At 43.5% G+C, this 22,126-nt stretch overlaps 2 protein-coding genes across 10 annotated transcripts in view; one reads left to right on the forward strand and one right to left on the reverse strand.

Annotated features, from left to right (window-relative positions):
* AP1AR (adaptor related protein complex 1 associated regulatory protein) overlaps positions 1-6,953 on the forward strand; it is a 29,038-nt gene extending 22,085 nt beyond the window's left edge. For all 3 annotated transcript variants that reach the window (XM_066383786.1, XM_066383785.1, XM_066383784.1), the window contains 3 exons: positions 39-112; positions 1,399-1,527; positions 4,491-6,953. In XM_066383786.1, the coding sequence (XP_066239883.1) occupies positions 39-112; positions 1,399-1,527; positions 4,491-4,771 (484 nt within the window). In that variant the 3' untranslated portion in view covers positions 4,772-6,953. The remainder of the gene's footprint in view (positions 1-38; positions 113-1,398; positions 1,528-4,490) is intronic.
* The window catches only part of TIFA (TRAF interacting protein with forkhead associated domain), an 83,628-nt gene extending 68,151 nt beyond the window's left edge, over positions 1-15,477 (reverse strand). For 2 of the 7 annotated variants that reach the window (XR_010751310.1, XR_010751312.1), the window contains exons 1-2: positions 15,083-15,336; positions 13,708-14,378 (exon numbers count right to left, since the gene is read on the reverse strand). Coding sequence is in view for 5 of the 7 variants with exons in the window: in XM_066383787.1 (XP_066239884.1) it covers positions 9,402-9,956 (555 nt within the window). In the remaining 2 variants the exon portion in view is untranslated. The other 5 variants (XM_066383787.1, XM_066383788.1, XM_066383789.1 and 2 more) reach the window with 5 other exon arrangements.
* Positions 15,478-22,126: the final 6,649 nt, after the last annotated feature.

The raw sequence follows: 22,126 nt of genomic DNA on the forward strand, positions 1-22,126 counted from the left end.
TGTGATTATATTACAAAATTATTTCACTTTAATTACAGTTCAGGACCAGAAGACGACTTTGAATCGTGTTTAAGAAATATAAAGTCACAGTATGAAGTTTTTCGAAGTAGCAGTAAGTCTTTTAAAATATTCTGTGTACATTTTAAGTTTCCTTTATGCAACATTAAACAGAAAACAGTTGGAGGTCCTGGCACTGTGTTTGGAGTAGGACCTCCTGCATTTTTATCCATGTTGCCCACAGTTGACTCATAAGATGAAAGTGGTTGTCTCTGCATTTGAAAAGTGAAAACTTCCAGTAATAGGAGATGGTGGCAGTTCCTCTTGACAATATAGACTGTTTTTCATTTGTCTTATTTTTATGGTTCATTTGGTTTTTGCCTCCCACCCCCTTTGTAATGGACTATTAAAAATAATACCTAGCCTGACTAGTGGTGATGCAGTGGATAGAATGTTGACCTGGGACGCTGAGGGCCCTGGTTTGAAATCCCAAGGTCGCCGGCTTAAGCGTGGGGTTGCCAGCTTGAGTACAAGATCATAGATATCCCGTGGTCGCTGGCTTGAGCACAAAGGTCACTGTCTTGAAGTCCAAGGTCACTGGCTTGATCCCCCATCAAAGCCACATATGAGAAGCAATCAGTGAACAACTCAAGTGTCACAACTACAAATTGATGCTTTTCATCTCTGTCTCCACTCTCTCTTCCTTCCTCCCTCTCTCTCACAAAGAAAAAAAAGGAATAATACCTAGAGTTCATTGTATTTGAAATGTTTATAACATTTAAATTTGCATGCTTACTGTATTACTAGATACAAAAACATAAAAAGAAAAAAGGGAAGAAATCTCTGCTCCCTGCTTGTTGTTCATTTTTTTTTTCCAGTAAGAGGAGGGGAGGCAGAGAGATAGATTCCTGTATGTACCCCCACTGGGATCCACCCAGCAAGCCCACCAGGGGGCGATGCTCTGCCCTTCTGGGGCATTGCTCTGTTGCTCAGCAACTGAGCTCTTCTTAGTGCCTGAGGCGGAGGCCGTGAAGCCATCCTCAGCCCCCGGGGCCAACTTGCTCCAATCGAGCCATGGCTGCAGGAGAGAAGAGAGAGAGAAGTGACAGGAGGGGGGAAGGGGGGCGTTGGTTGGAGAAGCAGATGGGTGCTTCTCCTGTGTGCCCTGACTGGGAATCAAACCCAGGACATCTGCACACCAGGCTGATGCTCTACCACTGAGACAACCTGCCAGGGGCCTGCTTGTTATTCTCCAAACTTACAAATATAATGATTTCAGTAATTGTTTATTGTGATATTAAAAGGAATAGTAATGTTTGGAGAGAGACGATTATTGTACAATCAGCGGTTGCAGTAAGAGTACAAACAACCACATTCAGTTATCTCTTGTGTGGGTTCCAGGACTTTCGTCAGATGCCACAGTTTTGACACCAAATACAGAAAGCAGTTGTGATTTAATGACTAAAACTAAATCAACTAGTGGAAACGATGACAGCACATCCTTAGATCTGGAGTGGGAAGATGAAGAAGGTATTTTATAGTCACGATTTACCTGAAAATGTTTAATTTCCTCTGTGTTAATTTATAGAAATCAGTTTGGTGTTTTATTTTAAACTGAAACGAATGCAAGACTTTGAAAAATTAGTATAAAATTTTTTTAGAGTCTTACTGTATTAGTGTTTATCATTTATTAATAAATTGTTTTGAAACTTACTTAATTTTTAGTGGTTCTTAAGATTTAGAAAATAAATGTTAATTTCTCATTTTAAGGGTTTTGTAATCCAGCCCATTTATCCTAAGAATTGCTGCCTCCTTGTGAGTAACCTAAAGCCAAAAGTTAATTACGTACCTTGGTTCATTATAATTAGCTATTTGTTAGTTTTCTTGGTTGTAAAAAGCTAAACACAGACAAGTGAATTTCAGTTGCATGTCTTCCCAGCTGTAGCACTTAAGCTGCAGCTTGTTTACATTAAAAAAAGGAATAATAAACCTACTTTTAGGATGGTTCATTCATTGATATGTCCTTACTGCTTGGCACATAATAGGTAGTTGATAAATATTTGAACTGAAGGCATAAATGTTGTGACTATTAAATAAAGTTTTTATAAAACATCCATTACAGGGTGTTGCAAATAGTACTCAAAATTATAGCTAAAATGTGGATGTTTTCTTTTTGAAAAAAGTATTCCATTGAATAAAGCCCAAGTTTTCATTTTTCAATCTAAGAAATAAATAATCCAAAAGGGAAGAACCAATGATAGAATATAGGACTCTAAGAAAAGTAATGTATAAAATTAAATTATTCATAGAATTTTTTTTTTTTTTTTTTTTTTTTCATTTTTCTGAAGCTGGAAACAGGGAGAGACAGTCAGACAGACTCCCGCATGCGCCCGACCGGGATCCACCCGGCACGCCCACCAGGGGCGATGCTCTGCCCACCAGGGGGCGATGCTCTGCCCATCCTGGGCGTCGCCATGTTGCGACCAGAGCCACTCTAGCGCCGGGGGCAGAGGCCACAGAGCCATCCCCAGCGCCCGGGCCATGTTTGCTCCAATGGAGCCTTGGCTGCGGGAGGGGAAGAGAGAGAGACAGAGAGGAAAGTGCGGCGGAGGGGTGGAGAAGCAAATGGGCGCTTCTCCTGTGTGCCCTGGCCGGGAATCGAACCCGGGTCCTCCGCACGCTAGGCTGACGCTCTACCGCTGAGCCAACCGGCCAGGGCAAATTATTCATAGAATTTTGAGAAGGAGTAGGCCTTAGCTGTCCTCCAGCCATTTGTTTTCTCGGGAAGGAAAGGCACATATGGGGGACTTGGATAGTTTTACCAAAGATTGCATTAATTTAAGTCTCTTCTCAGTTAAATACTCTTTCCATAATCCTGCATTAGGTTTTTACATATTTGGATTCCAGTCAGCAGACTTTAAATTTATTTTTATTTTACCATCTTGTTCCATTTTTTCTAAAGCCTTTCAGGTATTTTAATTCTTGATTCTGTCATCCAGGCTGTATGCTAATCAATCAGATTTGTAGATAATATGACTTTTGAGGCCATTATTCAAGTCATTAGCAGAATCATGAACTACCAGGTAGAGGACAGAGCCCACTAGACTCTGCTTGGAGGCTGTGTACAGAGCCCACTAGACCAGGGGTCCCCAAAATTTTTACACAGGGGCCAGTTCACTGTCCCTCAGACCGTTGGAGGGCCGGACTATAAAAAAAAACTATGAACAAATCCCTATGCACACTGCACATATCTTATTTTAAAGTAAAAAAACAAAACGGGAACAAATACAATATTTAAAATAAAGAACAAGTAAATTTAAATCAACAAACTGACCAGTATTTCAATGAGAACTATGGGTTTGCTTTTGGCTAATGAGATGGTCAATGTGCTCCTCTCAATGACCACCAATGAAAGAGGTGCTTCTTCCAGAAGTGTGGCGGGGGGCCAGACAAATGGCCTCGGGGCCGTAGTTTGGGGACCCCTGCACTAGACTCTGCTTGGAGGCTTCCTTTAGACGCAAGTTGCTCCATTCAGCACAGACCTGCAGCGTTAGATCAGCACCCAGCGCGGTTTTTCCTCGTCTGCAGGAATCACTTGCTCTGCTGGGTTGAGTGGGATTTTTCACATGTGACAGACACAGTAATACAGAGTTGGTGTTCTTTTATTACTGTAGGTTTGACTCTTTAAGGTCAGAAAACAAAATTATTGAATGTGTCCAGGGTATTCTCTTATAATCTCTTTCCTGGTTTTAGATTTTGATTCTGACTTAGAAATTCCCATTTCTATCCTCCCTTACTCCGGTAAAATGACATTGTATTTTCTTCCAAGAATTGGGATACTTTCTATACTGGCCAATTTATTTCTGTTCAGAATTAGATCTTGAGTAGTTTCCCTGGAAAGTCTCGGCTCTGCTGTGGTAGCAGCGTAGGAGGGGCCTGTGGGTCATCATGAGGCTCTGACCGTGAGCAGGTCACTTTCTTTCTGCCTGTTTCTCAGCAGTAGCCAGAGCATGACGATAGCACTGTAGCAACATGCATTACATGTAGAGAACACAAACGGGAACCTAGCAAGTGCCAGAGAAGTATGTGCTGTTAACACTATTGTTAGAGGCATCATTCTCTCCGGGAGAGGAAATCACCATCTGGGTAGGAAAGGGTTTGGCAGGTGCATGGATGTGGCCAGATCAGACTAATAGCTGTCGAGGTCCTCTGTCCATTCTGTTTGATCCGTGGCTCTTCAGACATTTCATCTTATTAAATGGTCAGTGTGGCATTAGAACTGGTCATGGTGAGTAGTAATGTGCATTTTTATCTGAGGCACCCTCTGGCGTGAAACCCAACCCTTGCAAAGGTCTCCATCGGACTAGCTCTTTAAGTTAATTCGCAAATCAGATCTGATTGTTAAATAAAAACTTTGTTGTTAAACTGGGAAGTCTTTTAATATAGCCTTTTAATCCGCACTGAGATTTTTCACGACTTTGCCCAAATAACAGGAATGAATCGAATGCTCCCGATGAGAGAGCGCTCTAAGACAGAGGAGGACATTCTCCGGGCTGCGCTCAGGCACGGTAGCAAGAAGCCCATAAGTCACCCTGCATCGGCCTCTGATGACTCCAACGGGCTGGAGTGGGAGAGCGACTTTGTGAGTGCCGAGATGGATGACAATGGCAATTCCGAATACGCCAGGTTTGTAAACCCTGTGCTGGAACTGTCTGACTCTGGCATGAAGTGGTCTGATGGGGATCAACAGAAAGGAGAGGGTGAAATTTTATGACCCTGCCTAGCAGTCACGGCCAAATGCTGAAAACCAACAGAATGCATAAGTTGTGCTGAGCCTTTTCCTAATGAGGTAGAAACCATGTTAAATGCTATTAGAAAGGACAAAGGGTGATGGGCTTTATCTGAATTGCTTCAGAATTAAGTGCAATTTCATCATCTGCCTTCTGTTTTTTCAAAAACAATGTAATGGTTCTGTCATGTTATCCATTAAATTTATTTTAATTCCTTTATGGCATTCCTGTTTACTATTTGTACATTTTCATTTTTAAAATAGTTTTATTAGTTTTACATAGCAGGTTTTTGTAAGCTCATTTCATTAGCTAACCATGAAAATGCTAAGGTGTTTGTATTAATGCTCAGCAGGCGTGAGGGACCGTAAGGATGGTACAGCCCAGTGGTCGGCAAACCGCGGTTCATGAGCCACATGCAGCTATTTGGCCCCTTGAGTGTGGCTCTTCCACAAACGGGTGCTACCTTGAAAAGAAATGTACCTACCTATATAGTTTAAGTTTAAAAAATTTGGCTCTCAGAAGAAATTTCAGTCTCTGTCCTGTTGATATTTGGCTCTGTTGACTGAGTCTGCCGACCCCTGGTGTAGCCAGGTTCAGGTTAGGACAGGTTCTCTTCCCAGCGCGTCTTCCCAACGGCTTACTTCAGGTTTGCTGTCCAGTAGTAACCATGGTGAATTTTAGTAGATGATCCTAAAGAGATGCTAGAGCATCATTTTTCTTTCTACACTTACTGCATATCCAAGTACAATTATGTTGATTCAGTCCAAAACAAAGGACATGATGAGACAAAATAAGCTTTCAGAGCTTGGACACTTAATAGTGGTCATCAAAAGTGATACTGAAGAAAATACTTAGGTTTTTCACTTCCTTTTACATGTACTCTAAATGAATACTGACTTGAAGTTAATTGATATATTAAATTTCTAGGTGTCATTTTTCTAATTTTATATTAAAAATGACTGGTCTTAGAAAGATTTTACACAGAACATATTCTCTGTGCATGACTTAGTAAGAAAGGAAAACCTAAAAAGGTAATACGGGTATTTCAGAGTAAATAAAATCCTTTCTGGTTTGAAAGGATCTGTTGATTTTTATTACTTTTCTTTGCCTTGTACTACAAGGTGCATTAATGGGACAGAACTAAGTATATCAATGTACATAACTACTCTTTGTGATATACAGTGAACTCTTCTCTAAAGTTGAGGTATCATTTAAAAGGCCAAGGATATGACACTCCCTAAATGCTTATCTTGATTTTGCTGATGATTGATACAATTTCAGTAAACAAACTCTTTTGATTTTTTCTGTAGAGTTTTTCTTTTTTTCTTGCAACAATGACAGTGCATGTTCTTAAAAATATAGGAAGGTCCAGATGTAAATAGTAACTTAAAGTTCTTACTGTACTTAAAAAAAAAATCAAGGCCCTGGCCGATTGGCTCAGTGGTAGAGCGTCGGCCTGGCGTGTAGGAGTCCCGGGTTCGATTCCCAGCCAGGGCACACAGGAGAAGCGCCCATCTGCTTCTCCACCCCTCCCCCCCTCCTTCCTCTCTCTCTCTCTTCCCCTCCCACAGCCAAGGCTCCATTGAAGCAAAGTTGGCCCGGGTGTTGAGGATGGCTCCATGGCCTCTGCCTCAGGCACTAGAGTGGCTCTGGTTGCAACAGAGCGATGCCTCAGATGGGCAGAGCATCGCCCCCTGGTGGGCATGCCGGGTGGATCCCGGTCGGGCGCATGCGGGAGTCTGACTGCCTCCCCATTTCCAACTTCAGAAAAATACAAAAAAAAAAAAAAAACCCAAAAACCGAGGAGGAGTCAGAGCACAGTGGGCTCACAGGCCACGCACGCAGATAAACCGAGGAGAAGAGCGAGCACTCTCCTGTGCGTGCAGCCTTCAGAGCCCCTGTGAGGGCGCTGCACAGCATACAGCCCTGGCTTGTCCACACCAGGGTCTCCTATGACGGTAAAGGCAGGAGGCAAGCATTCAGATCATTTCAAAAAGCGTCAGACTAGATTGAGATGCTCTTGTAAGTTGGCAGGCCTGTTTATCGGGATTTACTATCGACTAGATCAGTGGTTCTCAAACTTTTTGAGGTCGGGGCGCATTTAAAATCCTACAAATAATTGTAGGCGTACTATGTACAAATTTCTGAGAAATATGTTATGATAAGTCAACTTCGGAAAAATACAAAAAACAAAACAAACAAAAAAAAACATGTGGTCCTTTCAATATTTGAACTGCTAGGCAATGACATCTATAGTTTATAATTTCATTTCTTTTTTTTTTTATCTCATAGAAAATGAACATGACACTTTATATAAGTAAACATATTAGGTAATGTTTTTATTTATGTCTGCCTTAATTGCTTTAAGTTGTAGCTATGTCATGGGGAATATTTTAAAGGTAATCTATATTCGTAATGCCTGGGTTATGCTTCTTAAAGTTTGTGTACATCAGATGTATATTTTTGGTTTGGCATAAGCTACTATTGTAATTTTCTTGGCATTTTGTTCATAAAGAATTTTTTGAAGGAATGGTAACTTCTCCAGGATTGTGAATAAACACATTTTTACATTTAAAACTAATTTTCCTATTACTTGTTTTACTTCAGAAACACAATAATTCTGACTCTGACATAATTATTTTATTACATCTTCTATGAAAACAAAAAGAAGTGAATTAGGAAAGCATGCTGGAACCAAACTTGAAAATGTTTGTGATTTAGCTGCTCAGAAAAGTATATTAATTTTCTTTTTATATATGTTAATAAAATCACTAGAAATAACACTGATTTATTTAGCAGGTACTGGAGAATCTGCTGTGTCTGGCAGGGTGACAGGGACACAGCAGTGAAAAAACAGTTTCTGTCCTGTTGTTTACATGCTGGTGACAGGCAGTACATGGGGACATGGCTGGAAAACCATGGATCATGATGAAGTGGACAGGACGGGACGGCATGGGGTCACATCCCTGCTTTCCATAGTCAAGGCTGTCTCCTCTGAGATGACACTGAACTGTGACACTGTTGAGCAAGAACCCACCTGGTCATAAGGTCTGGTGAAGAGTGTGTTGAGCAGAAGGGCAGCAGGCACAGGAGAGCTGGGGGAGGGTGCATTCCGATCATAGAAAGACTACTTGGACTGAAGCACTGTGGGGAGAGGATGCTGTTGTGTACGGCCCGTGGGCCACAGTGAAGGGAGAGTTTTACCTCATGTGGGGTGGGAAACTGGAGTAGACAGGGAGCACATTTCCGTTTTTGAAACCTTACTCTAGCTGCTGTGCAGGGGTGAGTTGTGCAAGGGCCTCCTGACAGGACGCAGTGTGGCTGCATTTGGTAGTAGCTATGGGAATGCAGAGCAGACTAATTTTCAAAGTGGAAACCACAAGGCTTTCTAATGAGTTAGATATGGGGGCAATACATAAGTTTAAAATTTGGTAAGAAAACTGCAAATTCTACACAACACAGCAGTTCATTAAAATGTTTAAAATACTGTTTATAGAGGCTGAATATAAACAAGAAATTAAAAACATTTTAATTCATTGATTTTTAGAGAGAGGGAGACATAAACATTGCTTTGTTGTTCCACTTTGGATGCACACATTGGTTGTTTCTTGTATGTATGCTGACCGGGGACCGAATCCACAACCTTGTTGTATCAGGATCACGCTTGTTATAGCCAGGGCTATAAACAAGAACTTTATTCTTGGGAGTCAACACTATAATTGATGCGCAGACAGACATACTCCAAAACACATGCTCTTTCCCAGTATGCTGGTACTATTAAGTATCAGCAGGTTTTGTGGGGTTTTTTTGTTGTTTTTGTTTTTGTTTTCTTTTTTTTCTGAAGCTGGAAAAGGGGAGAGACAGTCAGACAGACTCCCGCATGCGCCCAACTGTGATCCACCCAGCACGCCCACCAGGGGCGATGCTCTGCCCCTCCAGGGCGTTGCTCTGTCGTGACCAGAGCCACTCTAGCACCTGGGGCAGAGGCCAAGGAGCCATCCCCAGCGCCCAGGCCATCTTTGCTCCAATGGAGCCTTGGCTGCGGGAGGGGAAGAGAGAGACAGGAAGGAGGGAGGGGTGGAGAAGCAAATGGGCACTTCTCCTGTGTGCCCTGGCCGGGAATCGAACCCGGGTCCCCCGCACGCCAGGCCGACGCTCTACCGCTGAGCCAACCAGCCAGGGCAAGTATCCGCAGGTTTTAATACCAGTAACAACTTGCCCATAACCTTGTCTTTGAAAGCAAATGGCTGCTATGAAATGATAACACCAAGAGATGGTTCGTACAAAACAAAACACAGGACTAAAATCAAGCATAAAAAGAAAATACTAGAACCTTATTTGAGAACACTCCCATCATAAAGAATACTTTTTGTACATTAACCCTTAACAGATGTACACTTAAAATTATTCTCAATACATCCAGAAATGCACAAGTAACCAAGTCATTGCCTAAAACAACTTACAGATTTCAACATGATAGTGATAGATCCCAATTTTGAGAGCATAACAAGTGACAATAATATCCTACTCTAATAAACTCTCCACTCTGTGGAGAGTGCCTGCAGAGTGTCCACAGGGTTTGCCGTTCTCCATGAGTCTCCTCTTGCCTTCTGCTCACAATTCATTTTCATCCATTTCTGTAGGATAAGTGCTTTGGGTAGAACAGGGTGAAACACTGGTATGCTCAGGTATGGGCTTCTGTGCTTGCCAGTTCTCTTGCACGAGTGATCTTGGAGACATAATGAATAGAATCTCAAAAACTTCCAGTGACTCTCCATCTTCCTTCTCTATTAGAAACTGATAGTCGCCAAATCTGACCATGCACTTGTGTGGCAGGTCCATTTTATTTAGGTAGCCCAGCTCCTTGCTGTCCACAATCAGATTGGTCTTCTTACTCATATTTTTAATTTCAAATGAGAGAACTGAGCTATCGAACTTTTTAAACAGCTGAAAAGAAAACTGAATTCGGGAAACCTGTTTGTCCTGAAAAGTATAATGACAGATGTTGGAATTTCGGCCAAATTTCACCACTTCGCTGGAGGGGAGTTTCTCTCGGTTATAAAACCTTATTGATTGGAATATTCCACTTTGCATTTGGCCAGGATGGTAAATGGTGACCTTGAGACAAGTCACTGTCTCTTCTGTATCAGCATCTTCGAAACTGGACATGGTGGCAGCAGAGCCCACCTGCAACAGTGACAGCAGCTCATCAGCTCACTCCCTACTCGGGCAACCAGATCAAGATTCTTATATTTTGATGAAAATATTTTGATAGGTGATTCATTTAGATTTTAAATTAAGAAAACAATACACAGGCCCTAGCTGGCTGGCTCAGTGGTAGAGCATCGGCCAGTGTGTGGAAGTCCCGGGTTCAATTCCCGGCCACGGCACACAGGAGAAGCGCCCATCTGCTTCTCCACCCCTCCCCCTCTTCTTCCTCTCTGTCTCTCTCTTCCCCTCCCACAGCCAAGGCTCCATTGGAGCAAAGTTGGCTCGGGTACTGATGGCTCTGTAGCCTCCGCCTCAGGCGCTAGAATGGCTCCAGTTGCAACAGAGCAACGCCCCAGATGGGCAGAGCATTGCCTTCTGGTGGGCTTGCTGGGTGGATCCCAGTTGGGCACATGCGGGAGTCTGTCTCTCTGCCTCCCTGCTTCTTAAGAAAAATACAAAAATAAAAATAAAAAAGAAAACAATACATAGAATACTTACAATTATATGTGAAGTCGTATACCAAGCCCTATAAACTGGTGTTACCTTCCCTCTATTTTTCATTTCTAGTTTGATGATAAGACCCTACAAATAATCCAAGCAACAAAGGAATAATTGTTGATAATAAAATGGTTTGTTTCTCATTTAACTAGAGTGAGTTGGGCCCAGAAAGAGTGAGACAGCTGTACTTAAAAAAAAATCAAGAATAAAGAGTCCCTTTGGTTTAAATGCCCTCAGAGGATTTACACATAAAACTTAGTTATTAACTATTGCTAGATGTTATATTAATCATGAAACCTAATTAAAGGATTGAAAAGTCCTAAATAATTGTAACTTTAACTTTTATTATATTTCTAGTAGATAAATGGTTAAAAATAGTAAGTTAAGTAAAAGGTTATCTAACTATTATAATTTTAAAATTTAGATGTTACACAACTTTAAAAAATTTTCCAGCCTGACCTGTGGTGGCGCAGTGGATAAAGCCTCGACCTGGAAATGCTGAGGTCGCCGGTTCAAAACCCTGGGCTTGCCTGGTCAAGGCACATATGGGAGTTGATGCTTCCAGCTCCTCCCCCCCTTCTCTCTCTCTATCCTCTCTCTCTCTCTCTCTCTCTGTCTCTCCCTCTCCTCTCTAAAAATGAATAAATAAAAAATAAATAAATAAAAAGAAAATTGTAGCAGGAATTCTTTAAAAAATTTAAAAAATTTTTAAAAATGGCAAAAAAAAAATTTTTTTTTCCATGAGGTAGTTCTAAATATAGTCTATATTTATATTGGGATTATTATTTTTTTTTTTTGTGGTTCCTAATGAATGGACAAACGGTCATTAACCACAAGCAGCACAAACTGCTGTTAACCACATCTGTGCACCCATGGCCAGGCTGTGCCCGCCTCCAGCTCTGCATGTCCCTCTAAGAGCCAGGGGAGTAAAGTATTACATATAACAGGATAGGAGAGTTAGTTACTAAAATCTTTGAGAGGTTCTTTTGACATAGAACTGCCATTTTAAAACTTTTAACTTTTAAAAGAATTACATGCACATGATTACAAAATTCAAACAGTAAAAAAGTGTTGTTGTTTTTTTAATTATCTTTCCTTCACCCTAATCCTTTGTTTTCTAGAATCAGCTGCTGTAAAGGTTGCCATTACCCTTAAAGAAATTCTTTAACCAATAAGCATAATAGACCTTGCTTTTTTCAATTGCTATCACCAGTACTATTTTCCTCCATATCTGCACATAAAAGCATACCAGCGGCTGAGAGTCCTTTGATCTGCTGTATGGGGAAACCACACCCACAGATGCCTGTGCCTTGCATTAACCGCTGCTTGGGGATCAGTACTTCTAGGTGAGGATGATTTGTAACAGTAATGTTTTATGTTTGCCGTCTATATTAGATGTTAATATCAGAGATGGGTTTAAAACCAGAATGCTTTCATTTTCTTTCTCTGGTCCCTGTTATTTACTTTTAACATACAAGATTTTCCTGTTTCACAAAGTTATGCTGCTAAAAATGAATCTTACAATTTATTCAAGAAGTGACATAGGTAAGCAAATTTCTTTTTTTGTTTGGAAATATATTTTAATTCTAAATTTACTTTCATAATCCATTTTGCACATTATTAGATCATATTACATTACCCAGGCAGACACAGATGCCCAGCTATAAACAGAAAAAGTGAAAGAACCCTCAAAAACGCATGAGCCCAGACTGACCAGGCGGTGCACAGTGTACAGAGCGTTGAACTGGGATACAGAGGACCCAGGTTCGAGACTCCGAGGTCGCCAGCTTGAGCGTAGGCTCATCTGGTTTGAGCAAGGCTCACCAGCTTAAGCCCAAGGTTGCTGGCTTGAGGAAGGGGTCACTCAGTCTGATGTAGTGCTCGAGTCAAGGCACATATGAGAAAGCAATCAATGAACAACTAAGGAACCACAATGAAGAATTGATGCTTCTCATCTCTCTCCCTTTCTGTCTGTCTGTCCCTATCTGTCCCTCTCTGTGTCACACACACACACACACACACACACACACACACACACACAAAGCATAGGCCCATTTGTGGTAAAAATTACTGTGAAACCAAAAACAGCAAGAATCAACACACAATAGTAGAATTGGTTAATCCATCCTAGACTAGGAGTTGAAGAAACTCTTAATTATAAAAAAGGAATCACAGAAGTGTGTGTATTATTGCAACCAGTACACCAGCTGGAATCTAGAGCTGCTGGGGGGTGGGGGGGGGGGGCTGTGTCTGCTCACAGAGGAAGAGACTTTGCAGATCAGTTGCTACCAGTGCCCCACTTGCTGTGTGGATATTGGGGAGCCCCAAAGTTGGACATACCATGGTCTGTGACTTCAAGCAACACAGAAACTAATCTATCTGTAGAGCTGCAGGGACCCTCTACAAGGTGGTTCGAATCTCTGATATTTCAGAGTGGTCAGTAGAAAATTAAGTGACAAAAAACTAATAAAAAACTAAACATCAAAATTGGTGGGGTTTTTTATTAAAAAACACTAGTGTGCAGTGCTTTTTAATAACCAAAAGCAGCTTTTTCAACTCTTAACAAGCTATCAAACTGAAGCACAATGAGCCCAGTGGTGACAGTGGCCTCTCTACAGAAGTGAACTGAGGTCCTGGGAGACTTCCCCACTCTACGTACGTTTGAACTCTGTACCACGTGCACTTAATATCCAAATTTACAAAATATTTTCTTTAAAAAAATCACAAACCATCTATGGTTTTATGGAATTGAATATAGTTGGAGATTAGCTAAAAAGTATCATTAAAGTTGTAAACTGATAATCCGACGTGAAAAAGTAGTAAAACACTGAAGATGCCTGACGGTAATATCTGTGTCAGCAAATGAACTACAAGAAACAGATAAACAGAAATAAAGAGGGGCCTGACCAGGCGGCGCAGTGGATGACGCGGCGACCTGGAATGCTGAGGTCGCCAGTTCCAGGCCCCTGGCTGGCATGCGAGAAGCAACTACCAACGGATGCTTCCCGCTTCTCCCACCCTCCTCCACCCCACCCCCCGCTCCCCGCGCCTTTCTTTCTCTCTCCTCTCTCTAAAATAAAGAAATAAAATCTCTAAAATAGAAAATAAAGAGGGCCCTTGGTCGGGAACTTGGTCGCAGAAAGCATCGCACAGTTCCCGAGCATCAGTGGAGCTCCGCGCCCGGTGCTGGACACGAGGCAGATGCACTTACCTGGGGTCTCAGGCCTGGGAAGGGGAGGATGGACTCAGGGGTCGGCTCCTGACTCCCCCGGGGGACTGTGTGCAGAAGTGTTCTCTCACCGCCACTCCCACGCCAGCCGCCAGCCCGAGGTCCCGCGAAGCCAGTGCGCTACCCTCACCTTGCAGAGGGCATTTGGCCTTTTACTGTTACGCACGATAAGAGAGACAGCTGGCTCCATACTGTTTAACAGAAAATTGGGCTTTCCTGGGCGGTCATGCGTGCCAACAGGTCTCTCATGCTTTCAGCGTCTGTTTCTTAAAACGAGGTCGACTGTAAACGAGTTTCTTCTGGGTGATGTGGGTCCCTCCACCCCCAGGGGGAGCAGAAGCTCTCTCCCTTTGAACACGCAGCACTGGGGTTCACGGGGGTGGGGCAGGGAGAGCAACTTGGAGACACAGTCCCCAGGGTCGCCGCCCTTTCGTACGGGTTGGGGGACAGCTGGGACCTCACCGTTGAGCGGGCTCAGTGCTCAGAACGACAGTCTTGCCCGAGGACGCCAGACGCAGACCCGCAGGGCCCCGGGGACGCCGCGCTCGGTTCCGGGAGCGTCTTCCTCCGCCCCGCCGGCTAGCGGCTCCCAGAGCTCGGCACCGGGCCCGGCGGATTCCGGCCTCCAGGGGACAGATGCGGACGCCTCCTCCCTGACGAGAGTGGGAAAGTCCCCGAAAACAGTGGATTCCTCTATTTCCTAAGTAGCCCTAGCCAGAGGGCCCCTCCTCATCCAGAACAGAGCAGTGCAGAGAGCAGCCCCGCTCCGGACCTTCCATGCCGAGCCTGCAGCCCTCTCAAGCCATGTCTCGCCCCCCACCACGTCCGCCCCACTGGCCCCTCCGGCCCACCCCGTTCATGCTGGTCCACCCTGCGTCCCGCCCACTCACCCACGACGCGCCTCCCGCGACCCTCTTGTGCTTGGTCCGCCCACCAGGTCCACCCGCCACGCCCACGCTCCCCAACACCCCTCCATCCCGCGCGGCACCGCCTCCTCCGCGTTCTGAGCCCCAGGCCAGGCTGATGAGCAGTGCCCGGCAGGGACGCACATCCCCAAACCAGCGGGCCCTCTGGGGAGGCTGTGACTCGAGAGCTAGACTTTGAGAGGGAACGGAATCACTTAAACGTGAGCGCGACTCTCCCACCGCGCCACGCAACAAGTGTCTGCCTAGGACGCGGTGCGGGAGGCGGGGAGCCGAACTGACCCCCCAGCAGAGGTGCACTGCGTGCACCATCTCCTCCCACGTCGTAGGCGGGAGAGCAGGTCCCTTTACAGACGAATAAACTGAGGGTCGGTGAGCTGCCCAGGTGCCCTCAATTGACCCCACCCCACCCTGTCCCCGCCATCCGCGCTTACCTGTCGCCCCTCCACCCGAAGGGAGTCCTCGCGGGACACCCAGGGTCTGGCGCTCCACAGAGAAAGGCAGCTGCGGGTGCGGTGGGAGAACGGTGAACCATACGGCTAAGATTCTTTCTCTGCCTGGGGAGGTTTAGACGAAGGAGGGAAGGACCTAAGACGACAGGTGTTTAGAGGGCAGGAACGAGACTGTCAGGAAAAGGGGATTGAGTACCCCGAGGGAGGACAGAGCTCGCCGGTGAGTCAAGGAGTGATATACGCTACTTACCCGGATGGGAAACCGCCCACCAGTTCTGGCAAAGGTCAGCTCGAGGCCTAGCACTTATGTCCTGGCTTCCGCACACTGCGTGTTTACAGCTCTGTCTCCAAAGCAGTAAAATGACACTGAGGTTTGCCGCCTGAAGAAGGAGTCCTGGGAAGAGGTTAAGCTCTGAACTCTCAGGTTACTTATTATCAGGAAGGAGTGTGGACAAGTTCCTGTAAGTGCACTTCTTGTTGGTTAATAACCAACATTTATTATCGTCTCTGAAATAAAGACAGCCAGGGTATCTCCTTTCAGCCGCAACCAGTGAGCAGGAGGGAGAAAAGACATGAAATTTGACTCTATCAATAAATCATATAATAAAATAATATCAGAATTGGAATTTCTATTTTTAGAGAGAGGATAAAATTGACAGGAAAGGAGAGAGATGAGAAGCATCAAGTGCTTCTCAGAGTACCTTAGGCTCCAGCTGAGCCAGTGTGATCCTTCAAGCCAGGGACCTTGGGCTCAAGCTGGTGAGCCTGTGCTCAAGCTAGTGACCTCGGGGTTTTGAACCTGAGTCCTCCGTGTCCCAGTCTGACATTCTATCGACTGTGCCACAGCCTGGTCAGGCTCAGGGGATATTTTTAAAAGAAGCTATTTTTAAATCTCTAATGTCAAAATCAAGCAAAGTAATTTGTAATATGTGCTTTATTACTGTTTCTGCTTGTGTAAAAACACTAAAATATATTTGTTGTTTTTAGTGTGTGTGTGAGAGGGAGAGAAAGAGAGAGAGAGAAGGACAAACAGAAGGGAGAGAGATGAGAAGCATCAACTCATAGTTGCAGCACCTTAGTTGTTCATTGATTACTTTCTCAGATATGCCTTGACTGGGAGGCTGCAGCTGAGCCAGTGACCCCTTGCTCAAGCCAGTGACCTTGGGCTTCAAGCCAGTGACCATGGGGTCATGCCTGTGAGCAGGGGCAACCCTGCAACTAAGGCCTGCTGACCTTGGGATTTGAAACCTGGGTCCTCAGCGTCCCAGGCGATGCTCTATTCACTGTGCCACCACCTTGTCAGACTCCACTAAAATATTTTGTAGTTTTGCTACAGTTTTTACTTGTTTTATTGTTATTCGAGGTCAAAGTTAAACAGTAATGATAGCATTTACAGAAAAACATAAACACCAGTCTTTAAAAATTAAATGTCTTTGCTGTTAAAGGAACACAGTAGGATTTTAATTATGCAGTGAAAGTTTACAGATATTACAGCTTCAAGCATGTGTTCTTATCACAAATTTGCTGATGAGAACGGGCCTGCAGGAAGTCAATTTTGAAGCCCTCTTATTTGCAAGTTTCCTTTTCAAACAGGAGCAAAACTTTTTTGGGGGGGTATGGTGGTGGGGACTTTCCATGTGGTTGTGTCACTTTGACAAACCCATTCTTTGACCCTGAAGTGGCAAAAAGCTTTTGCACTCAGAACTGCTTATGGGTGCCAACATATTTTAAATTAGACAGGCTGCAGTTAAACTCCTTTCCTGTGAATTTAACCACGCTTTGGGTACTTTTAAGCTTGGTTAACTTCATTTGATACAGCCAAAAGCTGCACATGTTGTGAGGTAGACAAAGTTAGCTAAGTGCTTTCTGGAAGGGTTAAGTATTCTTAGGCTACCAATTTAGAACAAAATTCAAAGGAACCCTTCAGAGATCAGAGAAGTAGCACCCCAAAAGTCAGGCGAGAATAGTTGTCAAAATAAAACAGAAGAAAACACCAGGCATGTATGTTGTCATACAAAAAAAAGGGCGATTTGCTGTTTGAATTATCATTGATGAATCATTTAATTTGAAAGTAACAAAATGCCCAAGTGCTGTATCAAGCCACCTACATGGCTTTCAGGAAGTCTAGATTCATGAGGGTGTGACCTACAGAGTTCCCATAAGTCTCTACACTTGGCACCATCCTTGGCTCTGCTATCTGTACCTTGAAATTCTTAATAATTTTGGGGCCTTGGCCAGTTTTTCAGTGGTAGAGCGTCCGTCTGGCATGTGGATGTCCCGGCTTTGATTCCTGGTCAGGGCACACAGGAGAAGCGTCATCTCCTCCTCAATTCCTCCCAGTCTTGCTTCTCTCTCTCTCTCTCTCTCTCTCTTGTTCTTTCCCTTTCCTGCAGCCACGGCTCGATTGGAGTGAGTTGGCCCCGGACGCTGAGAATGGCTCCATGGCCTCCACCTCAGGTGCTAAGAAGAGCTCAGTTACTGAGCAACGGAGCAACACCCCAAATGGGCAGAGCATCGCCCTCGGTTGTGCTTGCTGGATGGATCCCTGTCAGGGTGCATGTGAGAGTCTATCTCTGCCTCCCCTCCTTTCACTGAATAAAACAAAAAATTTTTTTTTGGACAGGAGACCCCACAAATTATGTAGTCAGTCCCATTTTAAAACCATATTCTCTCTTGTTTTTTCTACTGTCCTGGGCATTGTTTCCCCATCTCCTCTGAGGGCCCCTCTTTTCCTGGCTGAATGCTATGTTTCCACATTTGCTCCTGTGGTGGTCCTTCCACATTCTCCCTGGGGACTCTACTACAGGTGTGGTTTTTTTGACTGCCTCTAAGTCATTTATACATATTCCTTTGTCTCCCATCCAGGCATATGTGGGAAGTGTGACTCCATCTCCTAAATATTTATCTCCCTTCCGTTTGTCTCTGCTCTCATTAGTCAAGCCCGGTTGTTACCTGGGCTCTAGCATACCATTTTCAGTCTCATTTTCCTAACTCCCCTCTTGTCTTCTAATCTACCACCATGATCTCTCTCGATACAAACCTTGTTCCATAATTCAACCTTCCTACTAAAATGATGTTATTTCTAAAATAGTTATATGATTTTATTATTATATTCCTCAAACTTTGCTATTTCCCCATTGTTTTCAAGATAAAAGTTCCAGCTCCTAGAGTGAAAACAAAGCTCTGATATTATGAGCTCACACTGATTTTCCAGCTAATTTCTAGTCATATATAATTTCTAGTCATATATCTACCACCCACTGGTCACTATAGTGGCCTGAAGAACATTGCTTTTATGGTCAATCTGAATCCATGTAGCACTCAGCACAGAATAAATGCTCTAAACATGAAGGAATAACATCAGCTTGTTTCAGCAATTTATATTTGAGATTAGAAAGCCTAGAAAATCAAAATGATATGATGGTGAAGCCATGTTTTCTAAGAGGTCATAATGAACTTCTCTATGAGCGTACATCTCAATTACTTAGTTATTCTCCCGAAGGGATTTTTAGCTTTGAAATATGTGTCAACATTGTGATTGTAAATGAGACATTCTTTCTTTGTGTTTTCATGTCTCGGGATTCTACCAGGCTTCCCCATTGGAGCCGACCTGACTGTTGCCCAGACGCTAAGGAAGGTAACTGTCTCCTTATCGCATTGCCCAGGGAGGATGATGGAAGCACCAGCGCCCTTTTCTCTCCATTCCCAAGTGTTCTCTGTTAGACCCTATTCGGTCCCGCTCTTCAACACTGAGTTTCTAACACTTTTGCTCACTGACCCTCAAATAAAAACACTGACCCTTTATAAAAACAATAGCTAACTCTTCATACCTTTTTAAGTTAATATTTATCTTTTATTTTTATTTTTATTTATTTTTATTTTTATTCAGTGAGAGGAGAGGAGGTAGAGACTGACTCCCTTATGCCTCCCCCACATGGATCCACGTGGCAAGCCCAACTGGGGGTGATGCTCTGCCCACTTGCTCCGTTGCTCAGCAACTAAGCTCTTCTTAGTGCCTGAGGCAGAGGCCATGGAGCCCTCCTCAGAGCCCGGGGCCAACTCACTTCAATCCAGCATGGCTACAGGAGGGGAAGAGAGAAAGAGTGAGAGAGAGAAGGGGGAGGGGGAGGGGTGGAGAAGCAGATGGGCACTTCTCCTGTGTGCCCTGACCGGGAATTGAACCCAGGACTTCCAGACGCTGGGCCAATGCTACACCACTGAGCCAACCTGCCAGAGCCAGTCTTTAATAACTTCTAAGTGTATCTAAACAAAATTATATATGTTAGCAATTTGATGCCCACTATCATCCATTATAAATACATATACAAATTCTTGGACACATAAAAGTTTAACAATTTGATATTTCCTATTATTTCTTTATCTCCTTAAACTTTTGTTTTCATTCCACTTCCTCCGTAGAATTTTCTCCTACTATAAAGTAGTTTATATGTTCATAAGTTTTTCTTTATCATATTTCTTTACAGTGAAAACACATGGACATTAAAATTATTATTATTTTTTTTTGTATTTTTCTGAAGCTGGAAACGGGGAGAGACAGTCAGACAGACTCCCGCATGCGCCCGACCGGGATCCACCCGGCAAGCCCACCAGGGGCCACGCTCTGCCCCTCCAGGGCATCGCTCTGCCACAACCAGAGCCACTCTAGCGCCTGGGGCAGAGGCCAAGGAGCCATCCCCAGCGCCCGGGCCATCTTTGCTCCAATGGAGCCTTGGCTGCGGGAGGGGAAGAGAGAGACAGAGAGGAAGGAGGGGGGGGTGAAGAAGCAAATGGGCGCTTCTCCTATGTGCCCTGGCCGGGAATCGAACCTGGGTCCCCCGCAAGCCAGGCCGACGCTCTACCGCTGAGCCAACCGGCCAGGGCCACATGGACATTAAAATTAAACATTATTATTTCCTCTGGCCATAGACTCTAAGTACAAAAATTTTTTGAATACTGAGTTATACATTATTACAAGTATTAAAAATCATAATTGATTAGAAAGACAAAAAAATATATTTTTAAAATAATTATCAAACAGATTAAAATTTTATGAAAAATGCATTTCTTTCTCAATGAGATTTAGGTAGGTTTTTAAAAAATTACTTCCTATATCCTGGCCGTTTGGCTCAGTGGATAGAGCGTTGGCCAGGCATATGGAATTCCAGGGTTCGATTCCAGTCAAGGCACACAAGAGGAGCAACCATCTGCTTCTTTCCCTCTTTTTCTCCCTCTTCTTTCCATCTTCCCCTCCTACAGCCAGTGGTTTGATTGATTTGATCATTGGCCCCAGACAGGGGTTGCCGGGTGGATCCCAGTCAGGTACATTTGGAAGTCTGTCTCTCTATCTTCCCTCCTCTCACTTAAAACAAAACAAAACAACAACTTCCTGGATGAATGTTCCTGGTAGCTAGAATGAAACAGCATCATAGAATGCACAGAAACTTCACATAAATCAGTGGAGACAGAAAGAGTTTTGTTACAACAATGTCATTTAGTTATTTGAACTTCCATATGTTTATATATTCCACATATTAAGAATTACATAGTGAACTGTTATAAACTATTTTAGTTGGAATAAATACTGAGTACTATGTTTAGTACTTTAGTATTTAGCTGACTACTGAAGTATTTTCTTCTTTTCTTTTGTTTGGAAGCAGAATTGGAAACCATCTGATTTGCCAGTTATTAGAGTCTTTTTGTGATAAATGTACCAAAAAGGCTTTCCTAAGACTTATCAAATTCCTACAGTGAAACCCTTTACCAGAGAGGGCCTTTCTTTACCCAGCAGGGCTGAGACACTTAGAATAGTGTTGACATCAATAACTTACAATAAAATCTTGTTACACATATAAAACTCTTTTCATGTACTGTACTTTTAATTTTTTGGCGGGGGAGTCAAAATTTGGAGCTGCAGATTTAGTCTGCTCAGCTGAAGGACCATGTCCATGAAACTCAATCAGACAGTCCTCACTGTCTAATCAGCTCGATGAGCTTTTCTATAAGAAAAACTCTAACTTCAGTTCAAATAGACCTGGTCAAATGTTTCCTCGTGACAACAAGCTCACATCTGCGCGCTAATGCCATTTAATTCTAAAATAGATCAGGCACTGACTAGAGACTTAACATGAGTTTGTCTTTTGAGAATACATCAAAAAATTAAAACATATGATCACTGTTTATCACTGACATTCTCAAGGGACTGATTCTTCACTCTGACTTAGTCCAAATAGCAACTTTTCTTGTATTTTATTTTTTAGTGAGACAGAGAGAGACAGACAGGAAGGGAAGGAGATGAAAAGCATCAACTCTTAGCTGTGGCTCATTGATTGCCTCCCCCCATACATGCCTTGACTGGGGGGCTCCAGCTGAGCCAGTGACCCCCCCCCCCCCCCGCCCACAAGCCAGTGACCCTGAGTTCAAACCAGCAACCATGGGGCCATGTCTGCAAGCCCATGCTCAAGCCAGCGAACTCCAGGCCATGAACCCAGGTCCTTAGTGTCTCAGGCTGATGCCTCATGCACTGCGCCACTGTCTAGTGAGGCTCTTGCACTTTTTAAAAGAGATTTTCTGTTGTAATACAACTTCCAGAATGCCCTTCACCAAGACATTCCTAAAGGGTGTGCCTTCCGGTGCAAAAGTGCTGAAAGTTACACAACCATGTGAGACAATGACAGGCTCTGTTTTCTTCAAAACTTCTACTTCCTGAAACTGAGGCTGTTTATAAGAAACAATATTTAGAGGAAGTTGTGCTGAATTAACTTTTTTCAGAGTGTTATTCTCTCTTCTTCAAGATAAAAGTGAGTATCAGCCTTTAAATGTTAGAACTCAGTAGATGTGGGTACAAAAATGGCATAGTATATGTACGATATACAAATTGATTTTAAGTGGCTCACTCTGGACTTTGAAATTGAATTATGTGTTTAGTTTAATGTGAATTAAAATTATAATTAATGTATAAAGCCTATGGCTTTATGGATATTATTGCTCAGAAAGATGTTAAGAAAAAGAGAGTGAGACAATTAGCTA

Source organism: Saccopteryx leptura, chromosome 1 (assembly GCF_036850995.1).
Source record: "Saccopteryx leptura isolate mSacLep1 chromosome 1, mSacLep1_pri_phased_curated, whole genome shotgun sequence".
NCBI lineage: Eukaryota > Metazoa > Chordata > Mammalia > Chiroptera > Emballonuridae > Saccopteryx > Saccopteryx leptura.